Source organism: Mchenga conophoros, linkage group LG14 (assembly GCF_057382185.1).
Source record: "Mchenga conophoros isolate Kocher_MC1m ecotype Shallow Benthic linkage group LG14, M_conophoros_male_GT1.1, whole genome shotgun sequence".
Taxonomy (NCBI): Eukaryota; Metazoa; Chordata; class Actinopteri; order Cichliformes; family Cichlidae; genus Mchenga; species Mchenga conophoros.
In genome coordinates, this window is record NC_140539.1 from 27,663,307 (window position 1) to 27,688,525 (window position 25,219).

General features: G+C 40.0%; 3 protein-coding genes across 4 annotated transcripts; 1 reads left to right on the forward strand and 2 right to left on the reverse strand.

Moving 5' to 3' along the window:
* Window positions 1-355: 355 nt before the first annotated feature.
* Window positions 356-4,516, forward strand: thyn1 (thymocyte nuclear protein 1). 2 transcript variants are annotated; one of them, XM_085243712.1, is made up of 9 exons: window positions 356-1,007; window positions 1,353-1,435; window positions 1,717-1,819; window positions 2,987-3,147; window positions 3,231-3,299; window positions 3,449-3,541; window positions 3,613-3,708; window positions 3,784-3,934; window positions 4,018-4,516. In XM_085243712.1, the coding sequence occupies exons 2-9, from the start codon at window positions 1,361-1,363 to the stop codon at window positions 4,062-4,064; spliced, it is 795 nt and encodes a 264-aa protein (XP_085099838.1). In that variant the 5' UTR covers window positions 356-1,007; window positions 1,353-1,360; the 3' UTR covers window positions 4,065-4,516. The 2 variants fall into 2 exon arrangements, with proteins under 2 accessions (XP_085099838.1, XP_085099839.1); XM_085243713.1 differs by having other exon boundaries at window positions 367-1,007; window positions 1,761-1,819.
* Window positions 4,517-4,839: 323 nt separating this feature from the next.
* vps26b (VPS26, retromer complex component B) lies at window positions 4,840-9,949 on the reverse strand. The gene is made up of 6 exons (XM_085243711.1): window positions 9,245-9,949; window positions 8,646-8,802; window positions 7,757-7,921; window positions 7,302-7,477; window positions 7,077-7,219; window positions 4,840-5,955 (listed from the first exon to the last, which is right to left on the reverse strand). The coding sequence occupies exons 1-6, from the start codon at window positions 9,465-9,467 to the stop codon at window positions 5,818-5,820; spliced, it is 1,002 nt and encodes a 333-aa protein (XP_085099837.1). The 5' UTR covers window positions 9,468-9,949; the 3' UTR covers window positions 4,840-5,817.
* A 2,143-nt stretch (window positions 9,950-12,092) lies between these two features.
* On the reverse strand, window positions 12,093-24,205 carry jam3a (junctional adhesion molecule 3a). The gene is made up of 9 exons (XM_085243714.1): window positions 24,009-24,205; window positions 16,939-17,010; window positions 16,716-16,829; window positions 16,344-16,496; window positions 15,252-15,454; window positions 14,561-14,660; window positions 13,426-13,555; window positions 13,290-13,341; window positions 12,093-13,200 (listed from the first exon to the last, which is right to left on the reverse strand). Exons 1-9 carry the CDS (start codon window positions 24,070-24,072, stop codon window positions 13,165-13,167), a joined length of 924 nt encoding a protein of 307 aa, XP_085099840.1. The 5' UTR covers window positions 24,073-24,205; the 3' UTR covers window positions 12,093-13,164.
* Window positions 24,206-25,219: the final 1,014 nt, after the last annotated feature.

Genomic DNA, 25,219 nt, shown 5'->3' on the forward strand with positions numbered 1-25,219 from the left:
ATGCTAGATAACACAAGTGAGTATTGATATTATGCTTATGAAAAAGTTTTTGAACTACCACGGCATTTATTTGCTGTTATTTATTCAGATGTATGACATGACCAGTTTGATTATTACACTACAGTGTAGGGTCCATAACATTATTTTTTAATTGTATATCTTTTTAAATAATGATATTTAAATTGTGAAATGTAAATGATGGAAGCTTGTGTCTACCACTGATTTATTTTTTATTTTTTTCTTTTGTTAACGTATTCACTTATTTTACCATCTGTAAGTGAATATTTCAGGTTCACATCTCAGAATTCAACTTGAGAAGTTAATATTTTGTCTTAATAAATCAATAACATCTCAAGTTAATTAAAAAATTTTACAATTTACACTCTGCCTGGCAAAACTTATTTTGGAAACAAGCTTCCATAAAATTGTGAAGCTTGCATAAATGAATAAATGTATATAGCTTTGAGAATCCTTTTAACCTTTATACATTAATACCAACAATTCTGTAGGCTTTAACACATAACATAACACTTTGTAACCTCATATTTACTTTCTTTATCACATATTCTCAGACTATTTATTTTATTTTGGATTCACTTTAGTCGTTTCCATGTGTATCCTGTACACACTGAAAACTTACAATAAAGTTGACTTTGACTTAACTTACACCCTGTTTATTTGTAGGTTATAATAATAATAATAATAATATATTAATAATAATAATAATAATAATAATAATAAAAATAAAGGGGTGTTATTGTCATAAAAACTGAAGTAAACAGGCAAACGAAAAATAAATAGACAATAAAATCCGATTAATTTAATTCCTAATAAACCAAAAGGCCTGAAAATAGTCACGTGTTCCCCGTACCAATATGGCGGCAGTGCTTCTACAGCGGACACACGGCAGTGGCTGGAGAATAAATCGAGTGCACCTATACGGTTTTTAGGTCACGTGTTGCAGTTTTTTCCGCGGGATTGATGGCTGGAGCTGTGCGGAGCTGAAGGTACGACTCCATGACTGATTATTACCGAGTTTATCTCCGGACAGTACGTTACGTCTAGTTTGCACGCATTCCTGATGCTTCTGTGTTTCTGCTGCTTGTTAGTGTCTAAGCAGTTTACACATGTAAATAAGAGCACTTATTCAGAAAACATTTAATAATACCAGCATTAATATTGTTAACTAGTGCAGTATGTTTTTCTTTAGTTACAGCAAGCACTTGAGTCACACCAAATACAGTTTGTGGTTGTGTTATTTAAGTTGAGGTGTTTCTAACCTTCAGTCTGCCACTACTGATGTAAACTGTGGTTATTAAAAATATATGTTAATAACACTTCTCAAATTAAAGCTTCCTACATGAAGAAGATAATCACGGCTCATTGGAAGACTGCTGTGCTTACCAACATTAATTGCGGCTGGACGCAACTACCGGTAAATAAAGCCAAATTTATGTGATCTTGGACTCATTTTGAATGATTTTTAGAGTAGTCCGTTTGGGATTACATAAAGAGACAAGACACTGACCCAACCTAATGTTCTTCAGTTAACAACACTTTGTATGAACTTTAGAAAAGTATAAATGGATATAAATATAAGGGATGGAAATCATTAGTGGATAAAAAGGAAAAAATGCTGATTGTCTGAGTTCTTGGTGGGAGAGCTACCAGAGTACAAGTTATACCTAAAACTTCTTGTGTTTTTGCCCTCACAAGCTTTACAGAAACAAACCATCCAAACCTTTTGTGGATCTTTACAGAGTCAAAGAGATGCCACCAAAGAAAAAGGCCAGAGTCAGTAAAAGGAATACAGGTTCAGGTAGGTAAATCAAATCACAGAAGAAAATCACCTGTCTGATATTAGAAGGTTAATACACTCATCCTGGGCATGAATCTCAGAGTAATTTCAGGATTTCTAAGGATTTTCCAGGGTAGAATATTTTATAGCTACATCTTTAATTAATTAACCAAAACCATTGGGTGCACAAGTGTGAATTTATTTTGAATTTAGTCTCAATTTTATATAATGAGTCAAGTGCATTCAAACACCCCCACTAATATTTGGTTGACTGTCCTTTAGCAAGCTGCACGTCAACCACACACTTTGGGTGGGCATCAACAAACTTCATGCATAATTCTGGCTGCATGTTTGACCACTCTTTTTTTGAAGAATTGGTAGGGTTCATTCAAATAGTCCAAAAATGTTCAATAGGGTTTAGGTTGGGGCTTTGGGAAGGCCATCCCAGAAGCTTAATGTTAACCTGCTTTATCAATTACAAAACCAGATTTCACATGTGTTTGGCATCATTGTCTGATTGAAACACTCAATTGTGTCCAGGTTGATTTGAGGTGAAGTTGAACAATTTGGACATAGTTCTCCTCCTTCATTATTCCATCTACTTTGTGCCCATGATGCTACCACCACCATGCTTGACAGTTAGTCCATGGCACTGTAAAACTAACTTCACTGTAGACAGTTTTCCTGTTGTTCCATTAGTTTCCCGTTCATGCTAGGCTTGAACCTTTTTGGTCCTTTAGTTGTTCCTGAACATCTGAACCAATTTCTGCTCATGCGAGGGTGACAGTGTGGGTCTTCTTCTAGAACCCCGGAAAGTTGTGTTTGCACTGATTATTTTGGAATCTGCATTTCTAAGAGACATTCCCAACTTGTGTTAATCTACAATTCTATTTATTAGATGTTTACTAAGTTCCTTCGATTTTTCCATTGTTCTGAGTATTGGTCAATCCAATGGGTGCTGCCAAAGAAATAACAACATTGCAGAACCTCCAGTGCCGCTTATTATTATAACTTAAGCGCTTGTTCTTGTTTTTTAAAGTCATCACAGATTTATGCTGTACAATCACTCCACCCTGGAAAAAGAACGGTTCAAAGAAATCATTAAAAACACCAAATTATTGTGACATTCAACCCCTCGAAGAGTGCGTGTAAACACAGTTTTAACTAAAGAGTGCTTCCAAACCACAGGCAAAGATGATGACAGGGAGCCAGTGTCCCCAGCTTTGAAGAAGAGGAAAGCTGCAACTTCTGGTGGAAAAACTGACGAGAGCTCGGCGTCTTCTGGTTCTCCACGCTGGCTGATGAAGTCTGAGCCCGAGAGCCGCTTTGAGAATGGCATCGACGTAAAGGTATGGAGCAGCACCAGCTTTGTCAGCGCATTTTAAAGTGTGAGCTGGTCTCACTTGTCTGATGCTTCCTGTTCACTCTGCAGTTTGGCATCGAGGACCTGAAGGCTCTGCCTGATCAGACCAGCTGCTGGGATGGCGTTCGTAATTATCAGGTAGAGTTGCAGCACAGAGTCCTGCAAAAAGAAGATGTTTATCTGAAAAAAGGAGCAATGCGCTGCTACTCCTGAAAGGGCTTTTCTGTCTCTGCTCACTGCACCACTGTGCAAATTATTTTTGAATTTGCTATGCTTATCTTCTGCAGGCACGCAATTTCATGAGGCAGATGAAAGAGGGGCAGCTGGCTTTCTTTTACCACAGCAACTGCAAGGAGCCGGGGATAGCAGGACTCATGAAAGTGAGTCGCTCTTCTATATTTAGGTAAAGCTCGAGACGGGCCCGATGTTCAGCTTCATTTCCTCTTTCTAGGTTGTGAAGGAAGCTTATGTGGACCACACTCAGTTTGACAGGAAAGATGTGCATTATGATGCAACCAGCAAACCAGACGACCCCAAGTGGAGCATGGTAAGCTGAACGCATTAAGCGCAGTTAATGATAAGACTCAAGCGTGAAGGCTGAGCTCGTTCTCTTCTCCCTCAGGTAGACGTCCAGTATCAAAGGATGATGAAGCGTTTTCTTCCTCTGTCGGAGCTTAAAAAGCACCACCTGCAGCATCGCGCTAAGGGGGGGCCCCTCAAGGACATGGCGCTTTTTACAAGGGCTAGGCTCTCTGTGCAGCCTCTCAACACCGGTATGACAGAAGCGGAAAGAAAAAAGTAAATAAATAAACAAATAAAAGAGAAATAGCTGTGAACACTGTTTCTTTCTTCGCAGAGGAGTTTGACTTCATCTTGAGTCTGGAGGACAAAGAGCCACTGTAAGGATTGACTTCACAACGCAGCAAAATCATCACAAGTACCATTGCTTCACTGTAACTGTTAACGTTTATTAAAGATATTAAATATTTTTATTAGACATCATAGTCCAGATTCAATCTGTGAAAACACAAACATGTGGTGGTTACATGGTTAGATTAATTTGTTGTTCTAAATTGCCCTGCATCAGACTGGTGACCTGTCCGGGGTATACCCTGACTCTTGCCCTATGATAGTTGGGATAGATCCAGCCCTGATGAGAAAAAGTGGAAGAGAATGGATGGAAGGACATTTTCCTATGAGAAATTCAAAATAAAAATCTACTAATTTTGCAACTCATGAGAACTTAAAAATCAAACTGTACAGTCATGATGTGTATGTGAAAAACTGAAGTATATCATATCATTCAGTAGCTTGTAAAACCACCTTCAGCACCAATAAACTGATTATTGTCTGTATCCCTGTATTAGTCTCTCACATTGTAGAGGGATTTTGGCTCACTCTTCTTTACAGCATTGCTTCAGTTTATTTAGGTTTGCAGGCAGTCATTTATGCACAGCTCTTAGAGAGGTTAAAGTCTGGAGTTTGATGGGGCCACTGCAGCACCTTGATCCCCCTCCCCTCCCCTCAGTCACTCTGTTGCAGATCTGCTCACTACTCTATAGCAGTTGAATGTTAAATAAATAAAACTACATTAGCTGTAAGTACATTTTAATGAATGCTCAGGTTCATTAAGTCAACACATTCATTCATTTTCACAACAAAACCACAGAGAATTAAATTCATTTGGCATCAATTTATTAGACTTTTGGGAACAAGGAGTAATCGAGTAGCATTTTGCAAAAGATAGTTCTACTGTAACTTTCTCTGGTTAAAAGACTAAAATTATGTTAGAGGCAGGAGGATTCAATTAGCTTGATACACGTAGGCACAACTTTTAAGTCTCTAATAAAGAGGATACAGAAGACTTCATACTATCAGACCTCAAGACAAACACTTTGACATCCTTTCCTAACACCACTGGAATGCTGAGGTAAAGCTTATGGACATGAAACGTCATTTTGTAGCACTGTGTACTAGATAGTCTGTGTACACGAGCTGGAAACAGGATAACAGGTTTAACTGGCCTTATTTACAGGGTTAAAAACAAACGTGTGGATTAATACTTTAGCTCTCTCACTCAAACAGCAGCGAGAGATTAGAGTTTCCACTTCCATCCTTTTTTTGTGCAAACACACAAACACAGAAAAATGTGTTCAGCAAGGTAAAGCAGTGCAAAGTTATCTTGGATTTCTTGACCTTAGAACAATGTTAGGAATGCATTCATTAAACGTGGAATGTTGGAGATGCACTTGATGAGCATTCGTTTGAAATAATTATGAGATTAGAAATCAATTGATCCCAAAAGTGTTAGAACGTAACAAACAGAAGGCTTAAAAATTCAATTTCACATGGTTTTACCCAGCGAACAATAAGACATGGGTTTACTTTGATTCCCAAAAAGAACCCCCCCCCCCCAAAAAAAAAATGCATTAATGAGGAAGGATAGGACCAGCAGCCTGAAGCCCATTTGAATGCCTCATGCAAACTGTTTCATAGTTCACACAGTTTTACCGTATGTCGGTCTCCCTTCTTTCTTTACTAGAAGCAGCAGCTACAAGTAAAGCAGCTGCCTCTCCAGATGTTGTACAGTTCACATGTACCCCCCACCACCCCAGTGCAGACCCTTTGTGAGTCCCGTGAGAGGAGAGCTGCAGCTCTACCCGCTCTCCTCTTTTGCAGCCTGTTCCAGTGCGCTCTCTGAAGCGGCTGATCCTTCGAACCTCTGAGAGGCGATGGCAGCCTGGTGAGACATGCTTTTCCTCACCACGTCCCCTTTTCTCCACAGTGTGATTTCCTGGAGGGGAGAGAAATCAAAGACAAATGTAAGGTGATGACATGAAGAACACCTCAGCCCATGACCTGTAAATGAAAGAAAAGGTACCAAACTGAGCACAGAGTTTTCCTAGCTCTCAAATGTGACTGATAAATGATTTTAGCCTTTTAGAACCAGTCAGTGGGACATCAACCAATAAAAGCACCACTACTTCTTATTCGCTGTCAGACTTGTTTTCTAGTGCAACATTTTCACTATCTAACACAGAAAAAAAGCAGAGCTCCACAATAGCACCTGTGTTTAAGAATTGCTATTGATAAGGTTTTACTGATGGTGTTCAGTTTCGAGGTTTCAAGCAGATTCTTTATTGATTATTGATCGATTTTCACCTACATAGGATTTCGTTTTTTGGGGGGGTTTTTAGTGCCAGTGCAGCAGGTCTATTATCTCTTCAGCTCCACTGCCATGAAAAAAAAGACATAAATAAATAAAACATGCCAGCACTAATAAAAGGCACTGATAAGCTGGGGGGCATAAGCTTTGGATGGAGTACAATTCAGAACAGAACCAGTTGGAACCTGCTCTCAGTTCCCACCTCTGATTATTCAGTAGCGCTAGCTGTAACTACAGTCAGAATCGCTACACACTCACAGCTCTATCATAGCCTGTACCCCCACATTTAGAAAGCAAACAACAGGAGGATGTTCGCCAGCTTTCTTAGTGAAACAGGGTTCAGCTGCCATTACATCCTGGCTGTAGGCACACTTCAGTTATTACAGTTACGGCTGTGACACAACAGGATGTAGCACTGATTGACTACATGCAGGCGGCTTTGTGTGCCTACAGTGGTAGTTGGAGGCTGAGCCTCCTCTTGAAGCCACACTGTCCTTTCACTCTGACACAATCGAAATACAGAGGCAGTCAAAATCAGAACCACATCCAGCCACAGCTGCACTAATGTCAGCCAGGCAGAGCATCTGCAGCTGTGCCCACATCCACCAGCTGGATACTGTTTGAGAGCTGCCCTTCATATAGACTAATAAGCACTAAAAATCACATTCACATGGATAGTTTTAAACTAGTGAAGTAGAAGATTCAGAAAAATGTAAAAACGCTGTCTGATGTTTTGCTTCCAGTCGTACCTGCTGTTTGAAGTAACGTCTCTCCTCCTCGTCAATCAAAACCAGGTTCAGGTAGTAGCGCACCGAGAACTTCTTGTTGATGTCTCGCATGGTGGGGGTCAGATCATATCCAGCCAGAAATAATCGGATGGGGATGGACTCTCCTGCAATGTTAAACACACTCTCAGAGGCTGAGCAGTGTTTGCATTGTGTGACTTGTTGAAACTGTGAATAACTTTTGTTTACCTCTGACCGGCGCTCCATCCATGATCTCGTACTTGGCAATAGTGTCATTTTCGTGGTAAACGCTTGGGCCTGTGCCTGTTGTCTCACGTTTGATGATGTCAATCTCCATGTGTTTAATCTTAATTCTCACCAGCAGAAAATAGATTTTTCCCACAATTACATCTTTCAGATGGTACCTGGAGAAAAAGAAAAGAAAAGCACAGGCGACAACTGCGAATGAGATCTACAGTTTAGTCACTAACAAGCACAATGTTCAGTACATGCTTTTCATTTAAACTGATAATAAATCAATCATTGTTTCAGCTACTGGTTCAGTTTCTAAATAAATAAATGCATCTTTCACTTAAAAAGAGATGGTTTTGCTGATACTGTATAAAACTATTTCACTCTTAAACACAGCATAACAAGGGAAAAAAGTGAATGATAGTGGTTTGCTGCAGCCCTGCAAGCCTTACTTGGATTTGTTATACTCAAACTCGATGTGGAGGCAGTCCTCAATTCCAACTTCCATTTTAATGGAGGAGTTGAGCTCAGGATAGGTGCTCAGTGTGTGGACCACAATGTCCATCTCTTTAGTGATGTCATTTAGTCTTCTTATCACCGTGGCACGAAGAAAATATCTGAAAATAAAGCACACAGGCAATGAAAAAAGTGCCATTTCCTCCTTAGTAGAAAGTCACAACTACACACTAATTGACCATAATGTCAAATCCACCTGCCTATCCTATCGTTTACTGCTCCACCTCATGACAAAGACTCAACCAGATGTCTGGTTGCAACACTGAAATGCATATTCATAATGCTGCCACCTCTTACACTGGTAAAAGCCTACCTTCTCCCAGTGCCCTTCCAGCTATGACGCTGTCGCATTCATCTGTAGGAACCTTTGGTGGTGGACAGGGCTCACCATGGTCAATCTGACTAGTCTGACACCTTCAAGTCAAGTTTAAAGCGTTTTCTGTTCATTCAATTAACAGAGTCCAACCCTATTACCCATTCACCTTGGATACGTTTTGATAGGTACTTATCACTGCATACAAAGAATACCCCAAAAGATCTGCAGCTGTCTTCAAGCATTCACAGTCTAGCCCTTGTCCAACATTTGCAACACATATTAAGTCGTCACAGTTCACTTTTCACCCCTCGATTGTTGACACTGTAATGATTTAACGTTACTCACTTCCACCGTCATTGGTCTGAGCAGCGTGCATGTACTGCAAGTCAAATGTGGCCAACATCAAGCTTGAAAACTGCTCAGTTTAAGTGCAACCACATGACAGGCAGGTTAACAAGTAACGCGCTCACTGTACTGCTGACAAAACGACAGTGAAGGATCAAACTTACCTTAGCTTGACATTCTGGCCTGTGTAGGACTCGTAAGGTTTCTCAACATGAGTGAACTCAAAGTCAAAGGTCTGGGACTGAGTTATTTCACCAGGTCTTGCGAGATCTTTCACCAGGGAAACAAATTCATGATGGTTTCCTCTGTCGTAATACAACTCTAGAACAAGAGGAAAGATAGAATTAAAAAAAACAAACTATACTGTGCACGATTTTGGATACAACTGAGCTCTTGAACTCGTAATTGATTTTAGTGGCCAGAAAGCCATACCATGTGAATTTCACTTCTTAAAATCTATTTGTGTGTCCAAGTTTTCACACAGCTCTTTCACAAATGTAACACTCAAGCAGGGATTGTCTGTGTTGCTTACAATTTCACTGCTGGAACTTTTAACAGTCCAGCTGCAGCAGATTAAGGACACTAGAGTGCAGCTTACAGGTGATCTGAAACAGGTCTACACAGGTGTAATATGTGGCCCCCTGTGTTTCCTTTCATGTCTAATATAAAGTTGAAAACTGAAGCATCTGTTTGTTTCACTGTTGAGGGATGCCTCCATGTTTCTTCACCCCACAGTCTATCACTCGCTGCTATTTTTACATACCTATTTGTCCCACAAATTCAATTTTGATGCCGTGGTGCTCCAGCCTCTTTCCGGGGTTCTTCAGCGTCACATTCACCTTTCCACTGACAGTCTCGCCGTCGTAGAAAAGAAAATATTTGTCTTTCTTCCCATCTTCAGTTTTGTGTTCAACCTTCTTCCTCGTTTCGGCGTCATTCAGGACAACATCGATTTCTGCGCTTTGACCAAAACTAAAGAAACTCATTATAATGCTGCGTCCTCGCTAACTCTTTATCTTATCTAAGTGCGAGTTAACTGACTTGTTAGCACGCTGCACCGAACCTGCTAACGTTTCAAAGTAGAAAACAAGTGCACGCTAAGGCCTGCGGAGTGCGCGAGCTTGGCTGCTTCTCGTAGCACGAATTACACCGACTGACATTAAAAAGTCTCAAGATATGTCACAGAAACCTCCACACGAGCTACATGTCAAGCAAATTAGCGCTTCGATGCTAAAACACACAGTATTGTGAATAGCCGTTTTCTTTTTTTCTGCTCTCCGTTGCTGAGCCTGGATCTCACCGATAAACAGCCCGAAGCAGCGACGGATGGGTCTGCTGTTCACACAGAGCTCGCCGCGTAAATGTATCTTACATGTTTGTTTTCTGGGGATAAAACGACGAACGCTGTCAAACGACCAGGATGTAACACCAGCTTTCTTTACCTGCGTTAGCTGAACTACTTCCGGGTGGCGTTTTTTCACAGTAAAAGCGGAAAGAAAGGCGCGGAAGTCGCTAGGCACTAGCGATTATGCTTGAACTACAGCGTGTTTAAGACCTGCAAGTGTTAAAAGGAAAAGAAATATAAATAAATTGCATTACAATACTACACTCATGCAAACAATATAAACATTTATAAGCACTTTCAAACCATTAGCAAAAATTATGAAAATACTTAAATTATCAGAAGTTAATAATAATAATAATAACAATAACAATAATAATAATAATAATAATTATTATTATTATTATTATTATTATGTACAGCGTATGTAATATGTATGAATGCTATTATATTTACACTGGCACTGGAGGCAAAATGTGAACACAACTCCAACACAGCTGTCATCTTTCGCACGCAGCAACTCACTACACAAGAGTTCTACGTCATCAGTATGTGCGATCTACACACACTTTCAGCAGCGACGCTTAGAATTCTATGCCCATAGACTTACTATTATGCTATATTGTAATGTACATAAATGAAATGTGTATACTGTAAATACACTATTTCATCTTTCTGTATAACTTATAGTACACTACTGTAGAGGATTTGAATTGGATTTCATGAAAAGGACCCATGAATATAATTTCATAGATGAAGCAGGATTCAATCTGGCAAAAAGGAGGTGGAGAGGCAGGAACATAATTGGTCAACATGCCATTATTGAAGTCCCTGGCCAGCATGGTGGCAAAGTAACTGCGGGCCTCTCCACTGTCATGCAAACCTGGGGCCATATAACACTGCACATCTCCTTACATTTCTGGGTCATCTACAGGATTTCATGGTTGCACATGAACAGCTGGATCAACAAGCAGTGCAACCTGTATATGTCATTGTTTGGGACAATGTGAACTTTCACTGTGCTGTCCTGATACATGAATGGTTCACAAACAACCAGCGCTTTATAAACATTTCCCTTCCACCTTACAGCCCCATCCTGAATCCAACAGAAGAGTTTTTCTCTGCATGGAGGTGGAAGGTCTATGACCGGCAGCCCTACACTGGGGAAACTTTACTGGAGGCAATAGAACACACCTGTGATGGGACAACTTTGGAGTCTAGTCAATGCTGGTTTCTGCACTCAAGAAGGTTTTTCTTATGTTGCCTGGCATGGGAGAATATTGCCTGTGATGTGGATGATGTGGATGAAGTCCTCTGGACTGGCCCCACACAAAGACATGATGATGTTGAATGAATCTGTGAATTACAGAAATGTGCTTTTAATTTAGTTTTATTTTTAATTAATTCATTTTTGTTATCTACATTCAGCACTTCATATCATTCTAATTATGGTCATTTGTTAAATACACTTAAATATTTCCTGTTAACTACATGCCCTGAATGCCGTATCTTCAATTATCTGATGTAGTGTCTAACGAATATTCTGTGGTGAATATATTTTTACTTGTTGTGTAAAAACTGATTTTGAAGTGATAGTTTGATTCTGACAGAAGAATCTGAGGTTTTGTGAATGTAGTTCTGTTTAAGGTTTTGAGAAAATGGGTGGAGGTTTCAGCAAATGTGTTTTAGCAATTCAGAAAAACTGGAATAATAATAATTACAACTTGCCTAATGAAGCGTTGATTGGCGCTTCAATGAAACTCTGGATGTCTACAAAACTATGAGCCAACTGATTTCAAAAAGCTTTTTCATTTTACTGTAATACCTGCACTAATTTTCCTCCACTCTGGATTTTTTGACTTGCATATATAATTTGTGTGTTGTCATGTGTTGTGATGGTAGTGAGACGGCGGCCGTAAAAACAACACAGGAGGTTGAGCCGGAGATGGTGAAGATTTTCGCTGATTTACCAGGAGGCACAGGATTAAAATGAGTATCAGAGGGATTGAGTTCAGGTTGAGAGGTTTGGAAACAAAGTTAAAGCGGCAAGGGTGAGATTGTGCTGCCAGGCAGGAGAGTCTCTTCCAGAGAGAGCTGCAATAGGAGGACCACAAAAAACATTTCTGGATTGAGTCAACATGGACAAGCTATGTTTGTGTTTGTGCGTGATTTCCCCCTCACTACACAGAAACCTTGTTTGTCTGTGTATCTCTATATTTCACTTTAATCATCTGGACAAAATCCACCAAAACATTTGAGACTCCAAAAATTCAGCTGAAATATATTTAATAGTAACAAAATAACATTAACGTATAACATTAATATCAAATGAACAGTGGACATTGTACAACAGTTCCTGAGTTGTTACACACATCTTTGACACTAATGTCTAAAATGACACACTGTTGTTACTGACAGGCTCAACACTGCAGATACACACTGAACAGTGAATACTGTAAATGTATTTCCAATAAACAGTTTATTGCAATATTTACAATAAGGTATGGAGTGCTACGCATTCAAATGAAAAGCTCCAAAAAGTATATGCATGTATGTACATTTATAATACTGAGTCAAACCTGGACAATATGTCCAATACTCACAAAATAATTAGTAAAGCACAAAAGGTCACTTATACACAGAAACAGCACTCCAAGAAATCATCAACACCACCTTTATAGTACATATTGAGTTTGCAGCATATTGGAATATATGGTGTTAAAATTCACACTTTATTCTGTACTTGTACATGTTTGTTTTCATTTGTAAATATAGTCATAGGCTATTAAATTGTGCCTTCTAGTCAGCTCATGAGCCTTTTGCAGCCTGCTACTTATTGCCTGTTTAACTACAGTATGTACAAAAACATGTTTCGTCCTCTGCATGTGAAACAAACTAAGAACAAGGATGAAGTAAACAATTTACGTCCACTGTAAAAAATTGAAGAGCTATAAAAGAGGATTTGTCCAAAAACAGTGAGGGAATGTAGTTTACAGTAACCTTTGTGATGACACTGTGATATAAACATCGACCTCCACAGCTTTGAAATCGTTTTATTGTACAGTAGCTTTATGTTGAGTATAAAATGAGAAAAATATGTAAAAACCAAATATTTTCATGGAATTTAATATTAATAAACAACAACAAAAAAATCTGTGGCATTGCAAAACTCAACCAAGTGCCACAAAATGATATTAAAATTACTTTGGCAAGTCGGCTGATTTGATTTTGATGTGCATCAGAGAATAATGTGCCATGTTAGACTCCAAACTTTACCAAGTGGAGCATCATTGTTGCAAGTTTACTTCGTCGTGGTTACATCGCGTCCTCTGTGTCGGCTGTCAAATAACGAAGGAAGACTTGTGGCGGAAATGACCCTATGAAAAACAGGAAGTAGGAAGTTACCTTAGATTTTCTTTTTTTTGGATTTGACTTCCAACGAATGCGGTGTGCTTTGTAAGTTTACCTCATCCGCGTCTCCATACTCAACACTGCTATTCTGTGCAGGCCAGTTGTAGCTGAAATAAAGTGAAACAGAATGCATAAAAAAAAAAAAAGTCAGGATTTTGTATCCTTTCATCAGAGCTGCAGACTGTACTCACTTATTTTCATTGTGGCCTTTTTTGTGGAAGCATCCACGTCTGAAGGAATGACAAATGGAAACCGCCAAGCATAAGAACGCAACCACAGCACCAAACACCTTGAGGAAAATCCCCAGGATGTCAACGTCATCTGCAACAGGGCACAGAGAAGTGCTCTTGAGAGAGTTACGTGGCCTGAGACATATCGATAGCCTTTAACCATGACTTATATCATTGCTGCATTTTCATTTTTATGTATATCTTGTGTAATTGCCACACTCCTAAAATCCTCACTTAATTGTTATTGGCTTTGATGAAAATAAGAAGAATTTCATGTTCATTAAATACACCAACTCAAGATACCAAACAATGAAACAAATAAAAACAAACTTTGTCTGCTTATCACATTAAATAAGAAGAATTCAGATGATGTACAGTAAAAAAATTTTGACATTTAATAATAAATGTGATAAAAATAACGAATTAGATTTTTTACATGAATTATGGTGAATGTCTTTTGTTTGTTTTTTCCATTATTTTTTCTATAAAAATGTTCAAATGTTCAAAAATGAACAACTCCTACAACAAAATGAATGCCTATAGTGTGCAAAAACACTTTAACTGTGTGGACAGCTGCTTGATCCTTTCTGCTTCATGTTCTGGCTGCAGAATACGCTGTCATGGGCATGTTAGCATATCAGGGGCGTGGGTGTCTGAAACTGTTGCTTCCCAGCGAGGTGCTGGGATCAGACTGACCTGGACAGCCGGAGCTTTCCTGCATCCAGTTCGTTGCAAAGGGATGACGCTCAGCAGAGGGAATTAGTTTCCCTTAGCTGCCTTCAAATGGCAGTTATAAGCACAAAGTATGCTTGGCCTTCAAATAGTTTATATAATATTTAGTGGGAACAGTGGTGCTTGGGGTAAAATTAATGAAAAATATTGATGTTTGCTTTGAGATAAAGTTTATTTCATTCCTACATGTGAAGTCGCGCCTGTCTTGTCCTCTCTGTGTTCATATGTTTTAGCTTCCTTCTGTTATTTCACACTTTTTCTCTTTGCCGTGTTAACTTGAAACTTGAGAGTGAACGTGTCTGATTTTGCTTTTGGCTTAAAGTGCTGTCAAAAGACCTGCTTGGCTGGTGTGAATGTCACTCACAGACTTCCATTATTTGCGTGGGACACTGTGCATGCCCCGCATCATTCTTTGCCTGGCAGTAGTACTCCCCCGCGTCCTCCTTCCTGACCCTTCGAAATTTCTGTGGAGACATTTTTAGAAAACTGTCAGTGCACTGACACGCAGACGAACTGTCAACAATAGGATGTCTGGCTGTGGTTGAATATAGCGACATTTTGGCCTTCAGATGGATTTACGGGCTGCTTTTAATACTGCTGTAAGATTTTAGATTAGAGGGCATCGCTCTATGCTTTATAACATGGTTAAATTTCTGCCAGATGTTAAACTTTTACCTGGAAACACATCAGTTTGGCTTTAAATGCAACATTATCCTTGTTCCATATGCCAGGTTTTGGATAAGTGTTCTTACTGGCTCTTTTTACACACGAGGGTTAATCCTGCTCTTAGTCATATAATGCTTAAGGTTTTATTTAGATTAAGCGGGTAACATTTACATTAGATAAGCTCTGACAGAGAATACCCGGCACTAATGAGTCCTGTCTACAAACAGAACAGACAGGCAGGGAGAAGAAGTTTACATCTGTTCATTTAACAATAATAATAGTAAATACTGAGTGCTGCCGTGCCTCAAGAGATATTTTGCACAGACAATAGGAACTGAAATGATAAAGCCATAAATGTAGCAACAACAGGATGCTTGTCATTTTTGTACCAGGCCTCCGGTGTCGGGGTTGATGCTGTAGGAAGAGTTGGCAAACTTTGCGCTGTTTTTGGGATCCTGTGGAAGCTCTTCATTGTTGTGAAACCAACGGTACTGAGGAGCGGGAAAGCCCTCATTTTCCAGACATCGCAGCTCTGTTGATGTTCCCACTGTGACGGCCTCTGGCACGCTGCACCGTGGTACAACAGGTTTCACTACACACAAAAAGCACAGATTCACATCAGGCTGCTGAATGTTGTGTAGCATTTACACACTGCTGAAAGCGATACTTTTACTTACTAAATGGCTAAAGGATAACATTTCATCATTTCATCTGTAACAACATACTTTGCTGGCCAGGATTTAAAAGTAGCAAATACGTCCATAAAATTAATCAGGAAACTGTTGACTGAGCTCAAAGACCAAGTGGGTGATTTCCTCATTGACTCCCACACAATCTGTTTGCAACCAGAGGTGTTGCCACCTGCTGGTCACTATAAAGAATGCAGGTTTAAAGAGCATCCACACTGGCTTCACTTTTCAGACACACAGGGTTATTGTCCATAAAGTCCATAGTGGTGCACAATTTATATACAGGCAGTGGTTATGCCACATACAGCAAACACTGCTGGCACTCGTTTTTTGTGTTTCTCTGTGTGCAGGCCAGGGTCTGCAACAGGCTCCGTGTCTAAAGACAAGTCTGCGACTCCCTGAGGTGAAGTGTGTTCTCAGCCACTGTATGGTGACAAAGAGAACTGTCATCAAGTGATACGTAAGGTTAAAGTTGGAATTGTTATAACGTCGCCACAAGCCCCAGATATCCCGAGTGATTTATGTAAGTGGGTGTTAAATGGTTGTGATTGCTGTCCCAGCAGGCCACTAGCTTAATCTACCAGCACCTCAAAGGCAACGGTTAGATGCATGGCAACCTCACAGTGACAGCAATCATGATGTAGCTTTATATTTCAGAAGTAAATTGAGTGTAAAATGTATAAACTGCCACATAATCTTAATATCTATTCGATCATAAGAACAAAGTGTGATTAGAACTTTAGAGGGTTGACGATATAGACATGCAGTGACTTTTAGCTCTGCTCTCCATACCTCTTACTGCAAGACTAATAAGTATTTCATCAAAGTCCCTTTGATCATCGATGGCGGCCACCTCGCAGCGGTACTCTGCTGTGTCTGATCGAGTGGCGTTGAAGATCAGAATGTTGGCCGGCTCTCTGAGCTGAGCTCTGCTCTCCAAGTCCCCTTTTGGAGAACGACAGAAAGAGAGAGAGATGGGGGGGTGAAAAACACTTTACAATTGCTCATTCAAATACACAGCGTGACTTCACGGCTTAAAAACAGAATTCTGAGCCAAGGTCTTTCAAGGTAGCATTCACTCAGCTAAGCTTTGAGTGCTGCGACTTTGCTTTGAAACACTGTGCTCTACTGGTTTCTCTAAAAGACAGTTTCCAAGAGGTTTACCTGCTATCTTGTTTTGAAAGTACACATAACTGGGAACACCATTTTTAATCTTTTTCCACTCGATCCTTGGGTTGTTTGTCGAGATGGACTCTATTAAGCAGGTCAGTTCGATGGCTGGGAAGAAAACAGAACGCATGACAGCATGAGAGAGAGGCAGGCTAAATCTGGAAAAAAGAAACGGTACTTTGGTTAAATAGGTTAGTGTGATTTTCGAGCAACTCACGCTCAAACTCATTTGCCCAAACAATCTTGTCCGTGGTCCGGAGGATTACCCCAAGTGATGATGGAATGTGACCTGTGGAGAAAAAAAAACACAGGCAGTAAACGCTGAGTAACCCCGATTGGACACGCGAGCATTTTCATTAGCAGACATTATAAACCGGGCATGTTGCCTAATAAACACTGGATTAGACCGACAAATATAGCTGACATAAGTGTGCCACATATTTTTAATGAACTCCTTGTAGAAATATACTGTCATTAACATTTAACTTGAATTATTTGTGGCGTTTAATTGGATAATAACGTGACTTATGATGAGTCGATGGAAGAGACCAGGGCTAGTTGTAAATGATAATGAAAGAAAACAGAGATTTGACACGAAGGACTCTGTAAATATTTGGATAGTGACCCATTTTTTGTTGTTGCTGTTGTTGTCAGCTTTAATCCTGCGCAAGATGAAATCCAGACCGAGAATGCAGCAGACAATGTAAGTAAGCGTGCAGACAAGAGCCAAAGTCACTTTAGCTCAGTTACTAAGGATCAGCAATGCTCTTGTAATAAGTTGCAGGACAGAATAAAAGGATTTGTGTTTAGTACTGCAGCACAGCCGGCTCAGACCAAGTAAATGACACACAGGCTTTAGCCATTAGCAAACATGACAGTTGCTATATTGACTTTATTTCACACTGCTTGTTTTATAACAGAAAGGCTCCAAACATTAACTGTATATAGAAGATGGATGTTGCCACTGTAACCTCACTGAATTCCTATGTTGTAGTCTCAAGCTACACACTCACATGCAGTAGTAACTAAGGATGCTCCTGGTAACTAATTTGCTAGTTATTTAAACAAGAGAAAAAGTCAACCCTCAGAGAACATTCAGAACTGAAGTGAAGTGATGAGGTTAAATATTAGCCATACAATAACTGCACATGTATTTGAGAGCTATTTGAAGCCGCTAATCACATGTCTTGATAATCAAGTTGAGTTTTAAATGTAAATCTGTTGGACACTGTGCCATATATAATAGTCACAGTACTTAATGTCACAGTACCAACAAACCACAGCCCTGGTTTGTGGCTGGTGGCGTCACAACATTTCTCACCGGGATGGAGCTGCCACTGCTTATTAATAAAAACCAAATAAGTAACTTAGCTAACTAGTATCTTTGGTACCAACTAGCAAGAGGCAGAACATTTTAATGTGTAATCAAGTAGTCGCATGCATCCCTAGTAGCAACTTGGTAACTGCAAAAGCAAGCCTAACTTGTTCTTTTGTTTTCAAAAGGATGTGAAACTAACACAGAACATTCAGGAAAGTGTTTACTGAGGTCATAGGTCAGTGAAGTCCAGTAATTTTACTTTCTTTTTGCAACCAGGAGAAAAACCCGGAGAAAGAATGGAAGCAGATTTGAAGCAGATTTTCCTCTGGCCTCACTTTTCCAGCCTGGAGCTTATGTTCAAATTTTATGCACAGCCTGCTGTTCCCATCTTCTGTGTGTGCTTCTCTTGCACAGTACCCTCACCTGCATGTCACGTTACCAGGTTAACCAGCGATTTTTAACTGGCTGCAAGTTTGAGTGTGGTTGGCCCTCCAAATGTTTACCCCCCAGCTCATCACCAGCAACAGGGATGTCCTTTAGCCATTAGAAGTGAGTGTAGTTAATGCACATATGGTTATATTAGTTGATCATAATAAGACACACATAACAGAGTTTTCTTCCTGTTCTCTCTTTCCACAGTCACATGCTCGATCAAAGAGTGTTGTTTAATTGTTGGGGTTTCCTCTGTATTATTGTGGAGTCTTTACCTTACAACAGGTGACTGCTGTTGTGATTTGGTGCTATATAAATACAATTTAATTGAACTGAATGCAAGTTTTTAATTTCTTTTTTTAAGCGACCGTTACACTGGAAACCATTCTGGGGACATTAACTATTAAAAAAGGGGGAGTTAGAGATGATATCTTTATATTGATTTCTGACAAAAACACAGCTGCAGAGATAGTTTGCATCACTAGTTATGTTAGATATTATGGATGACGATGCGCCCCTGAGGAATAGCTGGAAATGGTCAATGATGTGTCACCCAGTAGACCAGAAAGCCCCCAAGTCATTTCAGTATTTGGTGCAGTGTACTATTAAAGCGTTTACTCACTGAAGAAAAAAAATACTGGTTTAGAGAAGGGGTGCGCAGTTCATCCACTTTTACACATCGTTTAAAAACCATACACACTAAAATATTACTAGAATTACATTATATTATTATAATGTACATCTAGTATATAGTATATTATATTACTAGAAGTACATGTACATTTTTTTGTATTTTTTCAGGGCTAGCTCCTTTGCTAAATCATAATACTAATTCATACTGAGGTTGCAAAATAAATCATTTATCAAGATCCCCAAACAAATCAAATCAGAAGCACAAGAATAACTTCACAGCGGGAATGAGCTCACATTTGAACCATACTTAATCAACCATCTTCGTTTCCCTCTGGCACAAACACAACACATGAGACGCGCTTATTTTAAGTTCAGTGCTTGAGCGAAACGCTGAAAGCAATCAGTGTTATTTTGCAAATGTCAGATTATAACGGTGAGAGGCGTAATTCACAAGTTTTGTTCAATTTGGGTCCGCCGAATGCCAATTTAAGTGGAAAATACGTGAATCTGGGGACGAGACGGGTGTGCAGTGTGACATCGAATTAAGGAAATGTGAAAATTACTGCTCGGCAAACACAAATAATTCAACAGTCTTTGCTAAGGCTAAATAAGTAGGTTTCTACCTTCCCTTGGTACCCTATAGTCAACATTTTTTTGTTCCAAATGCAGTAATTACTGAGTACACGCACAACGAACAGCACCCATGCTGAGTAATGAAGGCAATCACGCTCCCAGTGGGGGCAGTAGTTAGGGTTTCAAATAGAGGCTGAAATTAGACAATAATAATCTGAGCCGCCCCTGAATACGACAAGACATCCCTCCTGTTTTCCCAAGGCAGCGTGCACTCTGACTAACTCCGAGGGATTTGAGCAGCCTTGTTAGGACACGGGCGTCCCTGAGTTGTACATTGTGACTGGGAGCCAAAGGGAGAGCGAGCATATAGCCTTCAAGTGATGAAAACATGGGTCCAACCAAAGCATCCGCTCTTATAAGCACAGCTGCGGACAGTGATGAGATCTGACTCGCAGGTCTCAGCTTCCGTCTCTGCTGCTGACTTTCCCACCCTGTACATCAAGGGCTATTTTTACCACAGCAGTGACTGGACATCCCGAGAGACGCGACGAAGGCCCGTCCAACTGAAGCTCCCTCGACATACGCACGTACTGACCCTTCAAAATGCCCTTTGAACTGCTTCTTCCAGATCTGCGAGGTACTCGTTTTGAGGAACGATATTTTTGAAAAAAAGAAAGAAAGAAAGAAAAACAAAAGCTCTTTCAAATACTGGAACGTTTAATTAAATCTGCAGCTGCAATCACACTGCAGACTCAAAGTATCACGTAAGAGAAAACAACTGCTTTCGCAGTGTTATGGGTTGCAACACGGCCGTGTGTGATGTGCTTTTCAAAGTTTACAGGAAACAGATCTGCTCGAGTTCATCTGTTTTCATAAGTATGTTGTAACGCTGACAAAATCTCCTTAGAGGATACATCTCCCGTGTTCATCTGAACAAAAACCATGGAGAAAAACAAGTTTTTAGCCTTTATTATCTGGGGCGAACAAAATCTAGAATCAGTGCGCACCGGTTGTACAAGCAGGAACGGCGTTAACAGGATGTTATTAAAGGTTTTTCTCATCTCTCTTCCAAATAATGCAAAATGTAGGACGTGGGAAAGAGTAACCACAGTCAATTAACATGACAATGTATAACTAATTACTAATGCGAGCTTAAAATAAAAGCACGCAGACAACAATGTTTGGTAGCCTCCCTTCCCCCGTGACACGGTGCAGGCTGAAGAGAAGACAATGTTTCTGAATTATGAAAATAATCTCAGCGCTTGCTGGAAAGCAAACAGGGGCTCATTTTTAATCCCTCTGTCATTCTAATGCAAAGACAAAGTAGGTCTATAGTCAGTTCTGAGAGAAACTGGCTTTTAAATAGCCACATTCAGCAATCCTCTTACGCTCTAAATATGAAAACAACCACCCATCCCTGTCCCTGCAACAAAAAGTTGTTGATCCAGTGAATCTATAAAAAGCTTTTTCCCAGACATTCCAGTGCAGTCGCAGCAAATATGCCGAAGACAGTGGATGGAGCGAGGAGGCCCACTGGGATTTACAGCATACTGGAGTGACTGCGTAACAGAACAACTCAACGCTCAAGCAGATTTGATTAAGTTGGTTATGTTGTTATAAGAACTGGGAGGAAATAAACTGTTCATTCAAGCTACGCACGTGACACAATGACTGCAGCACCTCAGACAGATGAAATATAAATGAAGTCCCAATAAAGCACAAGGCCGATAAAATATAACTCATTTTTCGCAACCTATAACAACGCAGCTTAAATTACATAAAACAGCAACGCCAACAATGTTCATATTTGATAGAGCGTGTGTTAAACACTAAAATACCAGATATCCTCTGGTTCCTGCCTCTCATATGTGAATATATGATTGTAAACTTTATGAACTTGGAAAAAGCAATTTGAATACATTTTTGTGGTGTGTGGGAAATGGGACTCTAGCAGTTTTTTATCATCTATTGACAGAAAAATGTATCAATTGCTCCTGAACAATCATTCAAGACAATTAGCATTTAATGAAATCCTAACACAAAAACTCAACGGCCAATTCATTAGGTACGCTTTGCTCATACCAGGTTGGACCTTTTTTACTTTTAGGAATGCTTTAATTCTTCAAGGCATATGTTCAACAAGGTGGGGGAATCAGATATTTTGGACCATGCTGACATGATAGCATCACGCAGTTGCCGTGATCTGTACCTCCCGTTCCGCCACATGCCAAAGGCATTCATTGAGACAAGCTCTTGATATCTGGTGAGTGCAGAGGCCATTTAAGTATGGTGAAGTCATTGTCATGTTCAAGAAGCCGGTTTGAGAAGATGAGTACACTGTGGTCATGAAGGGTGGACATTGTTAAAACTACACAGGCAGGCTGAGGCATTTAAATCACGCAAACTTGGTATTAAGCAGCCAAAACTGAGCCCAGAAAACATCTCCAACACCATTACACCAACAGCAGCAGCCTGAATAGTGATATAAGGATGGATCCATGCTTCCTGGTTGCTTACACCAAATTCAGACTCTACCATCATCAGATCAAATCAGTAAACATTTTTCCAAGCTTCTCCTGTACAGTTTTGGTGAGCACATCTGTTTCCTGTTCTTAGCTGACAGGGGTGGCACATGGTGTGATCTTCTGCTGCTGTAGTCCATCTGCTTTGAGGTTCAACATGTTTTGCATTCAGAATGCTCTTCTGCGTGTCCTCATTACTTACTTATATTTATCTTCTTATCAACTCAAAGCAGTTTGGCCATTCTCCTCTGACCTCTGGCATCAACAAAGCATTTTCAACCAGAGAACTGCTGCTTACTGGATATCTTATCTTTTATAGTAAACCCCAGAGGTGGTTTCATGGGAGATTTCCAGTGGATCAATAGTTTCTGAAATACTCAGACAAACCCGTCAGCCATCAACAATGATGTCGCAGTTCAGTTTAAACTTCAGCATGTTGTCTTGACCATTTCTACATGCATAAATAGACTGTGCCATGTGACTGGCTAAATAGCTATTTGAGTTACCTGTTGTACCTAACAAAGTGGCTGATGAGCAAATGATTACAGATTTTTATTTTTGATGCAAAGTCTCATTCATAATGTCCAAAGCCCAATTCTGAGTCCGGAAAATCTCAGAAATAGCATTTCTTTTTTTAACTTTTCAATTTTCTTGCAGCATAAAGGAAAAAAAATTAACAATGTAAGAATTACATCCAATTTTCTGCACATCAGAATCACAAGAAGCATCTATTTTTACCTTAACTTAAAATAATTCAGCTTTACACATCAGTGCGTTCCAGTTATATGCAGCATGAATCACAATATGCTAAATGCAAAACGTTTGAATAACGATTCATTTTCATTATTCAAACATGACAGCACCCTAAAGCTCAAGGTCAGAACATAAACCAAATCGTGAGCTACATTCACACACAGCTCGGAGTTTTTACAACCAAAACTTGAGAGCATAACAAATGAACCTCTGCCTGTCATCTCCGCTTAGTCATTTGATTTACTGCTTGCAGAGCACCTGGGTGAAAAGTTCAACACTTAGTGGTGCACCCACCCGCAGCCAATTAGCCGACGCAACCATCCAGCATCAGCTGATCGCCACAAATCTCTAGCTGTTGCTGCTGCACATCATCTTGTCACCGCTGCCCTCGACCTGCCTCACTCATGGCACCCCACTCACCATCACTATCGATCAATCACCACGTGATCAGGAGAGGTCAAACTACAATAAAATGAAATTCAAGCAGCCTCAAATGTATATGATGCATATACATATATGCAACAACCAAAAAGACAAAGCATTTTAAATATATATTATTCACAGGCCCGTGTTTCTGTGTACCACAGGTCTCCACCATGTGGCTGCCGTCTTTTTATACTAAAGTAACGTTTGCATTGTTTGTATTCTGGAAATTTCTTTAGAAATTAGTCGACAAGTGAGCGTGCAATATGTATGATTTCTAGGCTAGGTTACACGTTTTTAAAATCACGTAAAAAAAAAAAAAATTCAAAACGTCAAGGGTGCTCTGACAACTACGTCATTTTCCAGCTCGGATGTGAGGTTTGCTCAAGCGTAAAACAATCAAATACAATCTTCAATCGATAATGAACAGACTGTTAAAACGCCACAAAACACAACAAAAACGTTTTCCTGACATTTCCCAGCCCGTTTACACGTCAAGCTAACGTTAAAAAACGTCCTTGTCGGCTCGTAGCGCTGACAGAACCGCTACAGCTCGGATTTAACTTGACTGTAGTCGCACCTCGCCGCCTCCGATATGATAATAGCTTTGTGAATAAGCGGGGGAAAACTCACCTAGGCTGCTGTAAAGCACAAAACAGGCTACGAGTCGCGCAATCGCCATCTTGCAGCGTATCATTTATCGGTTACAGCTGCACACACTCAGCACCTCTGAGAGGTAAGAGGAGGATGAGGGCACAAAAGACTGGTGGATGTTGCCATCGACGAGTTTCCATAGCTACAAGGGCTGCTGTGTGGGGTTGCGCCCTGAACGTAGTCTGACAGGCGGTAGGCGGTGCCAAACATGCCCTCCACCTCCTCCTCCACACACACGCACAATTCTGACCGTATGTTCTCGTGGGAAAGTGGCGACCTACACCCTCTAGTGGTTATTTTTCTTTTTGGGACCTTAAAAGACCATAATAGGGAAGATTTTTTCCCCTTTATTAAAAGAAACATATAACAGCTGAAAATCAAGCAGCATTTTGAGATCTCTTGCTCACGCTGACAGACAGACTGGATATAATCTTTTACGGATGATGCTTTGTTTTGTTCTCCCCAGTTCAGTGTGAATAAGAAGTACAACTCATGCTAAAGTCTCCAGTGAGCTGACACTGTAATTGGTGTTTGAACTGAATCAGAGAGGAGAGGGAACAAGGCAATCATTGCATCAGAGTCTTGTAAATAAACATGTAACGCTGCTCTCTTCTGTATGCTCGGGAGGACTGTCCCTCTTTTTCATATAAGATAAAATGGTGAGAAATGCATAATCAGGATGATTTAAGATGGATGTAGGTCAGTGTTTTGATCATCAAAAGTGGATGAGAAACTGATTTATTTCTATGAAAAAAAAAAAAATTTCTCTATTTAATTTCCTTGATACAGTAGGTGTGAGTATATTTATGACAATCAGTTTCAATGTTAAGAGTATGTTGAGTATGTCGTCTGGATATTTGAATACAGTGAACTGATTCTTCTGTTTTATGCATGGAATAGACATCGAAACTGGAATGAGAAATAAAATAAAGTCATTTAAAGGTCCATCCACTATAGCGTCAACTATCAGTTTGACTTCTCACACTTTCATTTAGCTTCCATGACACATTTTTTACATTTTTAAAGAACCATTATGATGGAAACCTGAGACGCATACATGTGAAAAAGAGAGTTTTTACAGGCCTAAAGGGACTTGTGGAGGAACTTTGGCACACTCTTCATTACAACATTGCTTCAGTTCTTTGAGGTTTATGGGCATTTGTTTATGCACAGCTCTCTTAAGGTCCAAC

Bases quoted from the DNA above. Each gene is read 5' to 3' on its own strand.
- jam3a (XM_085243714.1), bottom strand. From the start codon at position 24,072: ATGATACGCTGCAAGATGGCGATTGCGCGACTCGTAGCCTGTTTTGTG. The intron at 15,455-16,343 runs GTATGGAGAGCA...TTTTGTGTGTAG, and splicing joins TATTAGTCTTGCAGTAAGAG to TGAAACCTGTTGTACCACGG. The intron at 14,661-15,251 runs GTACAAAAATGA...ATGTCTCCACAG, and splicing joins ACCCCGACACCGGAGGCCTG to AAATTTCGAAGGGTCAGGAA.
- thyn1 (XM_085243712.1), top strand. From the start codon at position 1,361: ATGAAGAAGATAATCACGGCTCATTGGAAGACTGCTGTGCTTACCAAC. The intron at 1,820-2,986 runs GTAGGTAAATCA...TCCAAACCACAG, and splicing joins TAAAAGGAATACAGGTTCAG to GCAAAGATGATGACAGGGAG. The intron at 3,300-3,448 runs GTAGAGTTGCAG...TATCTTCTGCAG, and splicing joins ATGGCGTTCGTAATTATCAG to GCACGCAATTTCATGAGGCA.
- vps26b (XM_085243711.1), bottom strand. From the start codon at position 9,467: ATGAGTTTCTTTAGTTTTGGTCAAAGCGCAGAAATCGATGTTGTCCTG. The intron at 7,478-7,756 runs GTAAGGCTTGCA...CTTTTTCTCCAG, and splicing joins TTTGAGTATAACAAATCCAA to GTACCATCTGAAAGATGTAA. The intron at 7,220-7,301 runs GTAAACAAAAGT...TTAACATTGCAG, and splicing joins GGATGGAGCGCCGGTCAGAG to GAGAGTCCATCCCCATCCGA.